Source organism: Mixophyes fleayi, chromosome 4 (genome assembly GCF_038048845.1).
Source record: "Mixophyes fleayi isolate aMixFle1 chromosome 4, aMixFle1.hap1, whole genome shotgun sequence".
NCBI classification, from domain to species: Eukaryota; Metazoa; Chordata; class Amphibia; order Anura; family Limnodynastidae; genus Mixophyes; species Mixophyes fleayi.
In genome coordinates this window covers 227,567,884-227,584,664 of record NC_134405.1, presented here as the reverse complement: position 1 = coordinate 227,584,664, position 16,781 = coordinate 227,567,884, and the positions used below count along the sequence as shown (strand labels likewise).

Genomic DNA, 16,781 nt, shown 5'->3' with positions numbered 1-16,781 from the left:
TTGTATGTGTATATATATGTATATATATATGTATATATATATGTATGTATATATATGTATGTATATATGTATGTATATATGTATGTATATATGTATGTATATATATATGTATGTATATATATATATGTATGTATATATATGTATGTATATATATATATATGTATGTATATATATATGTATGTATATATATATATGTATGTATATATATATATGTATGTATATATATATATGTATGTATATATATATATGTATGTATATATATGTATGTATGTATGTGTGTATATATATATGTGTATATATATGTATATATATATGTGTATATATGTATATATATATGTATGTGTATATATATATATATATATATGTATGTGTGTGGTGTGTGTGTATGTATATCTAATATATAAAAGAGAAAATTTTTCCCTTTGTCTGTCTTTCTATACAAATCCACATTTTTCAAGCGAAGATCATGAAATTTTGCATACGAGTGTATTAAAAACATGACGGAGGCAACTAAAAAAATGTAAAATTGAAATTCATTACGGGGTGGGGGTGGCGAGGGGGGGTAACACCTAAAAATCATCGAAAACGACCATAACTCTGGAATGTCTGGAACAATTTACACCAAACCTGGTACACATATGACTTACAGTCTGACAACAAATATTGTGGGGGCAAGACACCCCTAGCACTCCTAAGGGTGGGGGTGGCGAGGGGGGTAACACCTAAAAATCATCGAAAACGACCATAACTCTGGAATGTCTGGAACAATTTACACCAAACCTGGTACACATATGACTTACAGTCTGACAACAAATATTGTAGGGGCAAGACACCCCTAGCACTCCTAAGGGTGGGGGTGGCGAGGGGGGTAACACCTAAAAATCATCAAAAACGACCATAACTCTGGAATGTCTGGAACAATTTACACCAAACCTGGTACACATATGACTTACAGTCTGACAACAAATATTGTGGGGGCAAGACACCCCTAGCACTCCTAAGGCTGGGGGTGGCGAGGGGGGTAACAACTAAAAATCATCTAAAACGACCATAACTCTGGAATGTCTGGAACAATGTCTTGGAAGAAGTTCCAAAAAAAGGGGGAAATATATTTTTTCTGGATGTGCCTGGAGGAACAGGTAAGACGTTTCTCATCAAGTTGTTACTTGCTAAAATTCGAGTACATTCCAAGATAGCTATTGCTGTGGCCTCTTCTGGAATTGCTGCAACTTTGCTCCCTGGTGGAAGAACAGCACATTCAGCTTTCAAGTTACCGCTTATTCTGGCCCGAAGTGAAACTTCCGTCTGCAATATCACTAAACGAACAGAAAAAGCTCAGATTTTGCAGGAATGTCAGGTCATTGTATGGGATGAATGCACCATGTCACACAAAAATGCTTTACAGGCCCTCAATCAAACACTTCAATTTTTAAGAGGCAATGATTTACTAATGGGTGGAGTCACTGTTGTATTGGCTGGAGATTTTCGACAAACATTGCCGGTCATTCCAAAAGGAACAATGGCGGATGAAATTAATGCATGCCTTAAATCATCACATCTTTGGAGGCATGTTCGCACTTTGTGACTAACCACAAATATGAGAGTTTCTCTGCATGGCAACACAATGGACGGTCAGTTTGCTGATCATTTGTTAAATATTGGGAATGGTTTAATGCCGCTTCATCCAGTAACTGGTCTCTTCAAACTCAGAGAAACACTTTGTAACACAGTTGTGTCTGTTGAAGAACTCAAGACAAAAGTATTTCCAAATATTCAACAACATTTTACAGAGCATAAGTGGCTTTGCGAACGTGCGATTCTTGCACCAAAAAATAATTGTGTAAACAACATCAACTTAAAGATTCAAGAAGAGTTGCCTGGAGAAGCCATATTATACAAATCAATAGATACCGTTGTTGAAGAAAATGAGGCTGTGCACTATCCTACTGAATTTTTAAACTCTTTAGAACCTCCCGGAATGCCACCACATAACCTGGTACTGAAGATTGGATCACCCATTATGCTTCTCAGAAATTTAAATCCTCCAAGACTTTGTAACGGTACAAGATTAGTAGTCCAAAGCTCCATTCTCATGTCATTGAAGCAACTATTTTGACAGGCTGTGCAAAAGGTGACAATGCTTTCATTCCACGCATACCTCTCATTCCATCTGATATGCCATTTCAATTTAAGCGTCTACAATTTCCAGTTCGTTTAGCTTTTGCCATGTCTATCAATAAGGCCCAAGGACAATCTTTACATGTAGCTGGAGTCAACTTGAATCACCTTGCTTTTCTCATGAACAGTTTTACGTTGTGTGCTCAAGAGTTGGATCACCAAGAAATTTGTATGTATTTGCCCCCAAATGAAGAAACGAAAAATATAGTTTATCAAGCTGTTTTGAAGTAATTGTTTATCGGTTCGTTCCATCATATACAGTTCAAATTCAGTTTGACATTTTCACTTTTCACCTTCTACTGGTCCAATTTTAACATGATATTTACATGTATGTTTAATATTTAGATTGATTTTTGTAAATAAACATTCTTTAAATCCCGGGCAACGCCGGGTATTCTGCTAGTATATATATACATATATATATATGTGTGTGTGTGTGTGTGTGTATGTATATATATGTGTGTATATGTGTATATATATATGTGTATATGTGTATATATATATATATATGTGTGTGTATATATATATATATATATATGTATATATATATGTATATATATATGTATATATATATATATATGTATATATATATGTATGTATATATATATGTATATATATATATATATATGTATATATATATGTATATATATATATATATGTATATATATATATGTGTGTATATATATATATATATATATATATATATATATATATATATATATATATATATTATATATATGCAAATGGGAGGTAAATAACTTGTTTGATATTTTTCTCTTTGGGATATTACAATGTCAATATTGACATTGCATCGTGACCACCCTCTCCCACAGCATCGTGTTATACTGCCGTTTACAGTTGTTGAAATCATGTCATTTTAAAAAGATGACACCATTGATGGGCAAATATCATTCACATGTATCTGAAATATTAGTAGTTTTTACTTTGTGCATTATTTTACTATCCATTTACTATTTCGGTGTCGGCTTCACCTGATCATGCGCACAAAGCGCTAAATTAAGAGTAATTTTTGCTGTACTCGAGCCCCATAGACCCTCGCCAACCAGCCTCATGCGGTAGTGGCACCAGTCAGACAGGGAACTTATCAGACGTTTTAGAGTCACATTAGAACTAAATCATGAGTGTTAATTTAGCGCTTATGACTTACTACTGTTTTAATTGTGGCTGTCAATCTGGGTGGATTATTTTGTTGAAACTTATTTTACGATTTAGTAATTTAAATAGGTTCATTTTAAGAATAATATTTAAAAGACGAACAAAAAACATATTAACATAAATAAAAGTATTTATTCTGTAAAATTTGGATTTGGTCAAAAGGCCTCACTTAAGGACCTAGAAGACCACATATGGCCTTAAGGCTGCAGGTTCCCAACCCTGGTACAGAATATCACTTGGAGACAAAGGATCATTGTATGACCTCCTGTACTTATATATTTGTACACCTAGTACATTTAAAGGTGCTCATCTACTTTGCCCCCAGAAAACCAATCTGTGCCTACATTCCAGTTTTGAGTATACTCCTTGCGTGATAGATATCGATAATATCATCAGAGTCCAGCCTTTCAGTTTTAGGACAATCTCTTTGTACTTGTATTTTAGGAGCAAAACATACTATTCACTTTAGATTAATATACCGTATGTCTTTATTATTTGTGTCACTTTTGTGTGTTTGCAGCCTTTTATTACATGGGTTGAAGTGTACATAGAAATGCACTTTCTGCAAAAGCGCCACTGTAAGGTGCAAAATGCTTTCCATTAAAAATTAAGGCTCAGTGTCCTAAAGTTGATAGAGAAAAAGGTTGTGCAGAATCCCGTACAGCAGGGAACACCTCCGAGGAGTGCACTAAATTCCCCCTACTTCTCCCATCAACCGATCCTTCCCTGCAGATGCTATCTTGGATCATTGTAGTTCTGCAATTTTGCAGTTTGTAAATGACCCTTAATTTGTAGGATTTGTACCAATCCTGCTAATGGGCTTTAGTGGTAAAAATGATTGAGTAAACTGCTTAAATGATGATTATAAAATTACAGTATGTAAGACATGGAAAGAAGTTACTATGATAACATTAACTGGTTTTGACACTACCAAGCAGCAGTGAAAATATCACAGAAGTACTGTATGTTGTGCTAAATGTTTTTCCATTGTCTTGAATATACCAAATGTTGGCTATACTAAATTAGTGAGCAGTTTCTGTATGCGAGAAAGTTTTTGAATCATCATCTATTTATTTACTAATTCGGCAGCGCTGTACAGAGAACTCATTCACATCAGTCCCCTGCCCCATTGGAGCTTACAATCTAAATCGCCTAACATACACACACACACACACAGACCGAGAGAGACTAAGGACACTTTTTAATAGCAGCCAATTAACCTAGTAATATGTTTTTTTTTGAGGGTGGAAGGAAACTGGAGCACCAGGAGGAAACCCACGCAAACACTTGCAGAAGTGCTAACCACTGGTGCGGATGCTATGCAGCTGGTATCCTTTGTACAATATAGCAGTTTGGGTGGCCCTCATTGTCAGTGGGAATCATTTAAATTCTATCCCCTACATGGTTTGGACAGGTTGCTCACATTAGCTTTGTATTAGATGGCACTGTCATTTATGGTTGCATGTAATGTTGTTAAGTATTCTTTGCTTGGTAGCTGATGTAAGGGTCAGGGAAGGGTCATATGATGTATTGCACATAATACAATACACTGGGAACTACAAAGCTGCATTAAAAGAGCCTCTTTAGAGATTGAAATTGGAGACCTACAGTGGCATAATACATATATTTATGTGGGGGAAGACCTGTTTCATGGGCGCACGTTGAGATAGACGTGTTTTTATTTTTGTCTTTCAAGCAAAATGACCTTCAGGTGACACAGCATCCATTAGTTTAAAGCTTTACCTTTCTGTTGATAACATTATAGACAATACTTTCAGTATACAGCAATTTGAGAGAAATGTATTATGTGATTACTGCAGTGCTATAACCGGATTGCTTTTAGTTCGTATTGGAACGTATGCATGTAACTACTTGACTGTACCCCTGCTTTCTCTTTTTCTACATTTATTTTTTACTGTAACCATTGGTTGAAGTGGGCTGGTATACAGTGTTTTGCCATACTGCCACTTCACCTACTGCCTCATTGTAAAAAATAAAATATCAAATTCCATACTGCCACTTCATCATCATCATCATCTATTTATTTATATAGCGCCACTAATTCCGCAGCGCTGCACAGAGAACTCATTCACATCAGTCCGTGCCCCATTGGAGCTTACAATCTAAATCCCCTAACATACACACAGACCAAGAGAGAGAGACTAAGGACAATTTAATAGCAGCCAATTAACCTACCAATATGTTTTTGGAGTGCCAGAGGAAACCCACGCAAACACAGGGAGAACATACAAACTCCACACAGATAAGACCATGGTCGGGAATCGAACTCATGACCCCAGTGCTGTGAGGCAGAAGTGCTAACCACTAAGCCACCATGCTGCCCACAGATGTATGTAACTGACTGACTGATGTGTAACTGACACCTCTAAATTCCCACTTCAACCACTGACTGTAATCGCATATATTATAAAAAATAAAAAAAAAGCGTCCATAGTTATTCCTATAGGCAGTTTTGTCCTACCTAGTAACTCTGCTGTATGCTGTAAGGTCCTTAAGATCAAAGGTGCATTATGCTTTGCTTAGCATACAGCAGCGTTTTTCATCTCTGACCCTCATTAGCTCATTTTATGAGGCCTTCCTTTGTAGACCCAGATTAATTAATTTGAATGAGAAAATCTTTAAGGATTATTTACCGAGAAGACCTGTCATGCAGAATAATTAGTTTAGACGAGATCTGAAAAACAATATATGTGTATATGTTAAAAAGACCCATTCAGATTAGACTGCTTCTAATTTAGCTGCACATTTGTTTTTTGTTGCCTTGTTTTTATAGGAATACACAAAGTCGAAGTCTGAAATACAAGCTTGTAATGAAAAGTTGCAGGGTTCTATAAAAGAAAAAGAAAAACTTCAGCAAGAACTTCAGACACAGCTGAAAAAGATCCAAGCATCTTCTGAAGAAGATAAGAAAAGGCACCAGAATGACCTGCAAGTTCTTACTGCCCAATTAGATGAGAAGGTCTTTGGAATTTGCCTTTATTTTTTCTCTTTACTGCAACAACGATCCATGTAGAGTTTCACTTATACAGCTTATCCACTCTATAATATGCTGAACATTTCACAGTTCAATCCTAAAAAGTTGGAATTCATTAAATAACTGTTTTTTAGGTGACATTCATAAAACGCTCTCCTGTAACAAACAAATGTTTTTACATGTAGTCCTGCGGCAAATGGCTACTTCCCTGCAAATAGGCAACACTATTTAATTTAAAGATTGACAAGTACCTCCTAAGGAAATACTTATATTATCAGTTATCCAGTGTTCGTCTTTAAACGAAAAAGCTTGAAACCTCCCTATGAGAGGGTTTTACATGTGCTTTTTGTTCAAACTAAACAAAGCCAGAAATCTTATTGTTGGTCAGAGACCTTCTATAAACTCCACCGACACTTTTACTGCTGCTGGACAGATGTGGCAGGAAAGCGTGTTGAAGATCCCCAATTGCTGAGGGTGGAATTACCTTGAAGATAGGATCAGTATATAATAAGACAAAATTAATAGTATCTGTGATGCTGACTGCTGGCCCCTGAATTACCAAGTTGCCAACTGTTTTTCTTCAAAGTAGTTGACCTTTCCTCTTATATATTTTCTGCCATAATTGGTTTCATTCATTTTTATTAATTGTCTCAGATAACAGCAGTTTGTAATTGAAATATATTGTTCTCTGGGACATATGACTGCATTTTTAAAAACATTCTTTGACTTTTAGACACAGCTAGACAAAACTCTACAGCAGCAGATCGCTTCATTAACTGGTGAATTGGTATCTGAGAGAGGAAAGCTGTCTGACTTGCAGAAAGCCAGTGATGTCCTCCAGGGAAAACTGGGAAATCTCCAGTCTGATATGTATGGGAAGGAGTCTGAAGTTTCTGCAATCCGGCAAGATCTAAAAGTATGACTGGCAAGAGATTTATTACTGTTTCGTACTTGGTGAAATAATATACGTCTGCTTATATTACCGAATTATCTTCCAGACACCGCTCAGTGTTTTGCTTAAGATGCAAAGCACAAGTTAATGAAACTCAGTACAGCACCTATTGTAGGCACATGTATGTTGAAATTTGTACCCAATATCTAGTAGACCCGTCACAGATCTAATTTGTAAGAAGAGGCCTCAATCATATATGTACATATACATGTATAAAATCTTCTGCAAGAATGTTCATAGGGAAAAAACCAAATATGTCATGTTATAGTCTAATAGGAGCTGGACAGCAACTCTTTATGAATAACATAAGTGTGTACTTTTCCTATAAAAATCTTTGATTGCTATGTTTTGGGTTTTCACACATGTTTGAACAGAACATGTTTTTGACAAGAACTATTGATTAACAACACGAACAATAGAGCAATAAAAGTATTGATGCTGTGATAAAAATGTAGTGACCGCTCCAATGCTGCTGTTACTGTTCTGCTGTTTGTTGGCCTGGAGTGTTACCTTCATTTTTAGATAGCTCTCAACACTTTTAACCACGGAGTTGTGTTTGAACACTAAAGTAATTATGTATAGTTTGAGCAGCTAATAGGAGCATTGATTTATGACATCATGATAGATATATAGATATATATATATATATATATATATATATATATATATATATATATATTACAAGTTAACCCGTGCATGATACTCATGCATTCTAGTCAAATCAAGCTACTTAAGGTGTTAAAAAGGTTCTTGTCATGCATTTGGGCCTAGCCCAGGCCTCCTCAGGGGAAGAGCGTTACTTCCCGACATGTCGCCACCTCATCCTTCATCTTCATCGCCTCATCCTTCATCTTCATCGCCACATCCTTCATCTTCATCGCCACATCCTTCATCAAGCTACTTAAGGTGTTAAAAACTCCCCACTGTCACCCCCAGCAACCACCAACCACTCCCAACTGTCACTTCTCCTTCAAGAAATATATAGGTCAGTGTATAACTCTGCCCAGCAGGTGGCGCTGCAGCTTGTTTTGTTTTTTTTTCACACACACCACTAGGCATTTATATAGTAGATATGATATCTAAAGAGAGAGATAAAAATACACACATTTGTATATGTTTTTTAATAGTGGATTTTGTGCTATCTGTTTTAGTCTGTAGAGGAAAAGCTTATTCTAGCCCAGGAGGAGCTGAAATGTAACAGAAATGAAATAAGCAGCCAGAGTAAACAGATTAAAGAGCTGACAGCTCTGAAGACCACCATGGAGCAGGACATATTGACAAAGACAAACCAGCTAAAGGAGCATGGGCAAAGTCTGCAGGAATTACAAGCACATAAGGTATTTATCAGCATGTGTTTCCATCGTGCAGTTTATTTGGAATTTCACAAAGGCATCATGCTGTAATAGTTCTATCATATGGTCTCTGGCAAAAAGGATTTAAAATTGCAATGTGCTGAATTCCTTAGCCATCTGTAGGGCAAGTGGGGTCTACCTTTCCCTTTCACAATGTAGGGCACTTTAAAAAAAACAAATGACTCGCATGCCACATCTTTTTAAAACACGTTTAGACATAAGGGTTGGGTCTCCTTATGTTTTTTTAGGAATATACTTTTATTTGCTTGTCGTTTTGGTTTTTTTCTGCATTCTATAGTCAAAAACACACACCAAGCACTTAGAGGGATCTGAATGGCAGATATAATGACAGCATCTGGACGATATCCTGGTCAAGGCCTGATCCAGAAAGCTGGTGATTGAGCATTTCCATCTTACAATCCCGTTCCTGGAGTCACACGGATGAATTATATTATTATTATTATCTTTTATTTCTAAGACGTCACAAGACTTCCGCAGCGCTGTACATAGGGAGTTGGAACATGCAACAAAATTACATAGGTACATACAAATAAGAACAATTTGTACAGATCCGCAGAATAATATATGCATGGATACAATTAGCAGAAGACATTGCATGGCATACAAAAACAATTCGGCATTAGACAAAACCGGGACAGAGAGGAGGACGGAGAATGGGCCGACTTGAGCCATAGGGTAGAGGACCATACTGACAGGTGTCAGAGCTAGTCATTTAACTGTATGTTTTCTAACACTTTGTGTTGAAAAGTTCCATTACATCCACCCCAACACTTCTTTCTATAGAGTAAATGATTTCTAAACAGGCTAATTTCCCTGCTGAACTTACCGCCTTATGTGGTGTTCCTAAGCATTCATTTTGATATGGTTCTTCTGTTGGTGAGAACTTGTGGTAAATAGACCTAATAGCTCTTTATTCAGATATTTGCTTGCCTACGGTATAGGAGAGAATGTTAGACTGAAAGGTATCCCGGTAAGTGCAACTTTTTGCGATAGTCGATGCTGGTTAACCTCTGGTACAATCCACTGGTAGGTGCAGTTAGGTAGCCTGCAGGTGCCCCGGTTTACACACTGAATCAATACAACATGGGGTGTATATGGTTTCAGGTTTGTAGTGCGGCCACCTGGTTGTTCCAGATTTCTTAAAGCGGACACTGTTCTCCCTTTTGATAGCCCTCCAGAACCTTCTTTCTTATGACTCCCTCCCCTCCAGTTAAGGGTGACTTTGGGACATTCCATGTCTGTGTTCCCCTACTGCTGAAGGAGAAAGGGGGATGTTTGCTTTTACTGTTAAATACCTTTATTGGGTGCTGTTGTTGAGCACAGACCTTCCATCTGAGAATGTCATCTCTGTTCTTCTTTTACCTTTTTATTGTCTCCTTGCTGGGCTAGTTGAAAAACTGAGAGTAGCAAGGATTAATCTTCTGAAATACAAGTGGATTGGAACTGAATGATTAATTGTATAATTGATAGTTAATATGGAAATAAACTGTTGTATTTCTTGTAGCCCAGTGAATAATGGTATTTATTGTGTAAAAATGAATATATCTGTAATTTTGGGGCTATTTGGTTTGAACACCTTTTTCAGTGTTCAAGGTGTCCCTGTCGTCACTTGAAACTAAATGTTGAGTCACCGGGAAGCATTTGAAGTGAACCATGAAACCGCATTAACAGACGCTGTGCCATCTGTGCTAGTACTCAAATCTGGCAACTTGCCATTTCTGTCTACTTTAGTTTGTGTTTACATGTAAACACTGGATCTGTTTCAAACATACTCTAATGAGACCTGTACAATGTGTGCAACTAAATCATTTTTATTCAATTCACAACAGGATTGTTAAATTATTGCATGGTAAAGTAGCCTTGCAACACTAGGAAAGAAAGGGAGACTGGTATTTGAAGAATATACACAATAATTGCCTAAACTGACATCAAACTTAATGGGCAGTTAGGTCATTTTATTGCTAATTAGCGTTTTATCGCAGTTAGTACAGGGCCCAACAAGTCTGTTGATTGATCAGGAGCAGTCTGGGCAGATAGTAAATGCGATTTTGTGATGACTGTGGTTATTATCTCACTACTCTACTCTAATGGTGCCTTGTCATATCCAGCCTTACTTTTTTCTTCCTTTGCTATGAACTGCTTTATGCTTTGTGAAGGGGCCAAGATGCATTGCAAAATCCTCTCTGATGGTGCCCTGTGCCTTGATTTGCATAAGCGCACCTAGTTTTCCTCTGAAGTACACGTTTACGAAGCAAGGTGATGGCATTTGCAGATGAATAGGAGTTTGTGCCGGCCAATGGGAGGAGTTGTATCTAGTAATTATGTTCTTTGCAAAGTATGTTCCTAATTTTGCGGAGCTGTGCAAGAATTAGATTTAATTTTGTGGTGCACGATTAAATTAGATTGAGGGGTGGAAACAATTAATTTTTAGGTCCGTTTTCTTACTGTAAGAAAGGGACAGAGACCCATTCCAATTCTGCTAAAAGATTAAATTTTTTTAGCATCTTTGATGTGGCAGTGGTCGAGTCTCATCCTATAGATTTAATGGGACACATTTTGCGCCATCTAGTTGTAATTTAGCACAGAAGTTCAATAAAGGTAGTAGCCCTGATGTCCCCTTGCTTATGATTAATTTAAGCCACATATGAAGCTAAATTGAGCTATATTTTAGGAGAAATACATATTTTTTTAACGAATAAAAGACGTGGTACTAAAGTGGTAGGGGGTGGACTTTGATGCGGCCTTTATGCGTTTGCACAGTGCGACTCTTCAGATCTTTCTGCCTTTTCACACAGATATTTGCTTAATGTACAAATGAGTGATAGGCAGGTCAAATTACGATGTGGAGTTCCTGAATTCATCTACTAGATACTTTGTTATCCGGTCATGTATCCCGTTCATTTTTTGTTATTTTTTTTCCTTATTCTGTGTTATAGGCCCGTACTGACAAAGAGTTGAGTGATGAAAGATTGAAAACAAACAATCTAAACTCTCTCAAAGAAAAGTTTGAACAAGAACTAATGAAGACGAAAGAAGAACTAAAGAAGGTCAGAGAGGATCACCAAAAGGTAATTTTATGGCTCGTTTTATTAATATTAATAAAGCTGCTATGTGGTGGATTATTGGTTATTATTGGTAATTCGCCAGGCTTACATTGGAGCGCGACAGCTTGTCGTTGAAAAATGTGAGGGATAATTTTACTAAATCAGTGGGTACCTCTTGGGCGGCGTTCCAGTGATCCTCTGCTGAGCAGTTGTCTGGGTGGCCACCTGGTCTTCGGTGCACACCTTCTCAAGCTACTTTAGGTTTAATACTCTTCCATCCAAACATGCTAGTTTTGGACGAAAGGTGCTGCACACCAGAACTTCGGAGTGTACCCTCTATTAGGGACAGCTTTGGGACATGCCACAGTTTCTGTTGTCCCCCCATGGATGTGAGCTGAAATAGGATTTCTGTACTTTTATTAAATCCTTTTCTCCCTCCCTTTATGCTCCTTTGTTTTGTGTTATGTTAGGATTTGGTTTTCATGGAAGAACATTGTTTTCTTATCTTCCTCACCTGTACTCATGTTTCTGTCCTTTGGGGCTTTGTTAGACAAATATTGAGGTTTAGTAAGAAGCCAATGAAGTAAAAAGAGGGAGAAGCAATTGAGCGCTAACTTTGAAAGTACCAAGACTCCAGTAACCACTTTCTTGTACCCCTGTACCCCCCCCCAGTCTCCATTGTTCCTCATTGCATTGCAAAAAGGATTTAACAGAAGTACAAAAATCTCATCTGGATTTATGCTGTATTTTACAAATAAAAATAATCATACAAACGGCGTAAAACACTCAATTACATATAGACATTGAATAGTTTTACTAATCAGTGTGTGTAAACCAGTTCATGGACAAAATCAGTTTTATATACATTAAGTGTATATGCTTTAATGATCTATGATTCAAAATGAGCCCCATCGAAATGCATTTTTTTTTATTAATCTTCACTTCTCCTTCAACTTGTAACTTTATATATGATGCCAGCAGTTTTCGAAGAAGTCACCCCATCTCCAGCAGTAATTACTGTATCTCTAGGGTTCCACTCTACGTCCAGCATGGTCTCCAATCTGCAACATTAACTGCAGTGAACTTTTTCATTTTATTTTTTTTATGTAAAAATAAGTGCCCCCTCCTTTTATAGTGGAATGAGGGGCTGTAGTAAAAAAAAAAAAAAAAAAAAAGTTAAATCTTTTTAAAACAAATATTGTCAGGTTAGGGACTGTAAAAGCAAATATATATGGATCTGGTATCTATGTTATAACAGTTATATCCTTGGCTGCCTACAAGTGGTTCTGCAAGACTTAACTGTTACATCTTTGGCACTAAATGTTTTGGGGGAAAAAGATAACATGGTTCTATTAGGTCACTTGGTATGTAATATTTAGTCTTTTGTAGCATTCGCTGCCTTGGGTTGAAACCTTCAAAAACTGATGCATTTTCAATTCCCAACAGAAAATAAGCAGTTTGGAGGAAGCCAAGCAACTATTGATTCAGCAGAAGCTTGAACTACAGGGCAAAATTGAAAGTTCTGTGACAGCTCTTCAACAGGAGAAGAATCTGCAGCAGACTCTGAAGGATGACATGAAAAGAAAGGAGGAGGGATGGAAGAAGCAGCATACAGAGCTGCAAAATACACTTGTAAGTGAATAATTTTTATTTCACAGAGTTTGGTTTATAAATAATTGAGTCAGATTTACCAATTAATACAAAAAGTTCCTGTTTAGGGCAAGACATGTGGGACAAACGCTACTAATTTTGCTGAGGTGTGGCTAGAAGTGTCACTAATGTGTATACTGTATCTCATGTGGGATATTTGGTTACTTTCCTGTGAATGGACTATAAATAATCACTATTTAGAAACTGATTGTAAAAACAATATTTACAGTGTGAGAAGAGTAACAAAATGAACACTCAATGTTTTCTTATTCAAAACAAGTCAGCTAGCAAATTGTGGTAAGAGTTGTCACTTGATGTAATATTTGTAATCATTTTTATCCATCGGTTACTGTTCAGACACTGGTTTATTCGTTTTTTTTTATGAAAAGGCTGTTAGCATGTGCATATTGTATTTCTCCACAGTGTCAGCAAAAGTTTGCAGTGAAACTCACAATTCTCATGTATTTCAGCTGATAACTTGATTATTTTACTTGATTCCTCTCTAATCCTATGAATGAGGCCATAGAGAGACATTATGAACATCTTCAAACCATTTCTCATAAGTAATATCTTGCCTACAGACATTCTGATCTAAGACCTTTTTCTCTTTCATTCATGGGGGATACTGGGGTATAGACAGGCAGTACAGGAACTTTGTGCACTTTAAATCTCCCTCCAAAAGTTCAAGCTCTTCCCTCTCTGTAACCCCACAGGCTGCTAGGACTTAATTATTTTTTTTAAAAGAGCCTACTTGAGCTGGAAACTGCTTTTAATTTACTAATGACAGCTGTTAATTTTTAAATCCATTTAATTTGTTTTTCCCTCCATGTTCTAACCTGCATTCAAACAGCAGCTCGCTGGAGGTGGCTGGAGGATGCCTGGAGCGAGCGGAGAAGATACTGTGGCTCCTCCCAGCGGATGGTCGTCTTTGACATGCTGTTTGTCACCGACCAGCAGGAACAAATCTTCTCATTACAGGGACTTGTGAAGTCCCTTTTAACTTGCGTCGTGTTATTTTTGCATGAAAGTCCTAGGCAACATAGTCTCCACCATCGAGGTGATGCCAATTTGAACACTTTCACTTGATGGAGTTCCAGATCAAACTTATTTTGAGGTGGAACAAATCTCGCCATTGTTTGACCTGCCAGTGCATCAGGCTGTCTAAAAGGGAGCTCCAGTCGCTCATCTGGTGGCTGAGGGGCAACAACCTCAACAGGGGGCATCCTTTCACAATTTGGGAATGGACACAGATAACTACAGACACCAGCCTTCGGAGCTGGGCGAGTTGTTGCTCTCAGTGCTGTTTCCAGGTTCTTTGGAGTCCAGTGGAGTTAAAGTTCCCGATAATGTGCTGAAACTCAAACATCAGGGAGGCACTTAGAGTGCAACAGGCCATGAGAGAAACCAGCAGGATCATGTGATTGGCAGAGCAAAACATTCTAGGTATCGCAACGGGGTTCACCCCAGAGCTGGTGAACTGGGAAGCAGGCTTTCAAAGCAGGCAGGTTGGTAGATGCCATGTCAGTACCTTGGAAATTTCGTTTCACCTGTTCTCTCCGGTAGTTATGCTTCTGTGAGTGCTAAAGAAAGTTGAGAGCGAGCATTTTGGGTGGATCTGATGGCCCTGGACTGACCAAGAACGTCCAGGTACATAGACATTCTCAACATGGTGGAGGGCCTGTCATTGCGTCTGCATCTAATAGCAGACCTACGGAGTCGGGAACGTCGGCATCATCAAGGTTTACCTCAGCGTGGCTGTTGAACATGTGATTCTTAGAGCTTAAGGCTTCCCGGACAGCATGATTCTCAAAGCCAGCTGATTTCTGCCAAAAGCTATCGCAGGGTCTGGAAGATCTACATCTCCTGGATTATTTGGGTAATTCATGCTTACGTTGGGGCAAGACGGCATGCTCCCAAAAATGTATGGCGCATTCTTCCATATAGGTGGGTGCCTCTTGGGCGGTGCATGGGGACATCAGCTGAGCAATTGTCAGGCTGCCACCTAGTCTTCGGTGCACATGTTTACAAAATTCTACATTTTTCGTCCAGATACCAGTTTTGGACATGAAGTGCTGCGCAGCACTACTTCACTTTTTTTCTGGGGGGGGGGGAAGAAGCACTGGATGCCCACCCATTAGACTCTTGTTCTTGTTTCTGTTCTTTGCACCTTGTTTTTCATTGCTCTTGTTGGGCTATCGTTCCTGTTGTAGAACCTTGTTTTCTCCACTCTCTTGTGTTCAGTATTGTATACTTTTTCTGTCCTTGGGACTTTGTTAGAAAAATAGTTAAGTCCCAGCAGCCTGTGGGAGAATAGAGGGGAGGAGCTTGAACTTTTGAAGGGAGATCTAAAGTGTCCAATCTCTTATACCCCATTGGACTCTGAGAAGTATAAAAGTCCCACATTTCCCATCAACCATGACTCTTATTTCAGCATAGTTTGGGGATCTTGTGGTAGTGATAAGTTGAAGTTGTCTGTTTTTGAATTGCATTTTATAGAATGTTAAAATTTGAGAATTGAAACTGTATAAACCTTTTTGCTGACCTTGTGAATATTGATAATATGATGGAACATTTATCTGCATTTCTATTGTATATCTCTTTAATTAGACTACAGAAGCAAAAGAAAAGGAGGAGCAAAGAAAGAGGCATGAGGAGAATGAGTCAAAGCTGACCATGCAGATCACAGCTTTGAATGAAAACCTGGCTACTCTAAAGAAGGAATGGCAGAGCAGTCAACGCAGGGTTAGCGAGCTGGAGAAGCAAACTGATGACCTGCGGGGGGAGATTGCTGTGTTGGAAGCAACAGTACAAAATAACCAGGATGACAGACGTGCACTGCTAGAAAGGTAGGTTGTTGTATTTGTGTGCGATTTAGCCTGTCCACAGTGCTTCATGAGTAATTCATGCAATCATTGATTTCACTACTATTTGTCAGATAGATCTCAGTTTCTGTCTAAATCTGACTTCAACACTAAACATCTTGATATTACCTATAGGGTCCTTCAGATAATATCTCGGAAGGAGCATGCAGAAGACATTGCTTTTTATGTACATGACTCAAACAAAAGAGAAGGTTTTATTGCTGATGTTACTCAGGAGTTTTGTATGGATCTATGTTAGAGTACAGACTCCTTCCTTCTCTTACGAGAAGCTAATGTTTAAAACTCCATAAAGCTTCCAAAAAAGAAGCCATCATCTAAGGTACTGTAGACTGTTCTTGGTCAATATACTGTCATTTTCTCTTTCAGATATCTCAAGAGTGAGGCAGAAATTGAAAAGCTTCAAGCCAAAGTCATTGAACTACGGAAGAAAGTAGATGAAACTACATATGCCATGGAGGAGCTCGGCAGAGAAAATCAGTCACTACAGGTAATAGAACAGTCATCCGCCATCTCGTCATGTCTTCCTTAGCC

At 38.0% G+C, this 16,781-nt stretch overlaps 1 protein-coding gene across 4 annotated transcripts in view; it reads left to right on the top strand.

Moving 5' to 3' along the window:
- Nucleotides 1-16,781, top strand: part of EEA1 (early endosome antigen 1) — a 107,008-nt gene that overhangs the window by 78,954 nt on the left and 11,273 nt on the right. For all 4 annotated transcript variants that reach the window (XM_075209395.1, XM_075209394.1, XM_075209396.1 and 1 more), the window contains 7 exons: nucleotides 6,149-6,334; nucleotides 7,083-7,265; nucleotides 8,453-8,638; nucleotides 11,611-11,742; nucleotides 13,165-13,350; nucleotides 15,976-16,214; nucleotides 16,617-16,737. In XM_075209395.1, the coding sequence (XP_075065496.1) occupies nucleotides 6,149-6,334; nucleotides 7,083-7,265; nucleotides 8,453-8,638; nucleotides 11,611-11,742; nucleotides 13,165-13,350; nucleotides 15,976-16,214; nucleotides 16,617-16,737 (1,233 nt within the window). The remainder of the gene's footprint in view (nucleotides 1-6,148; nucleotides 6,335-7,082; nucleotides 7,266-8,452; nucleotides 8,639-11,610; nucleotides 11,743-13,164; nucleotides 13,351-15,975; nucleotides 16,215-16,616; nucleotides 16,738-16,781) is intronic.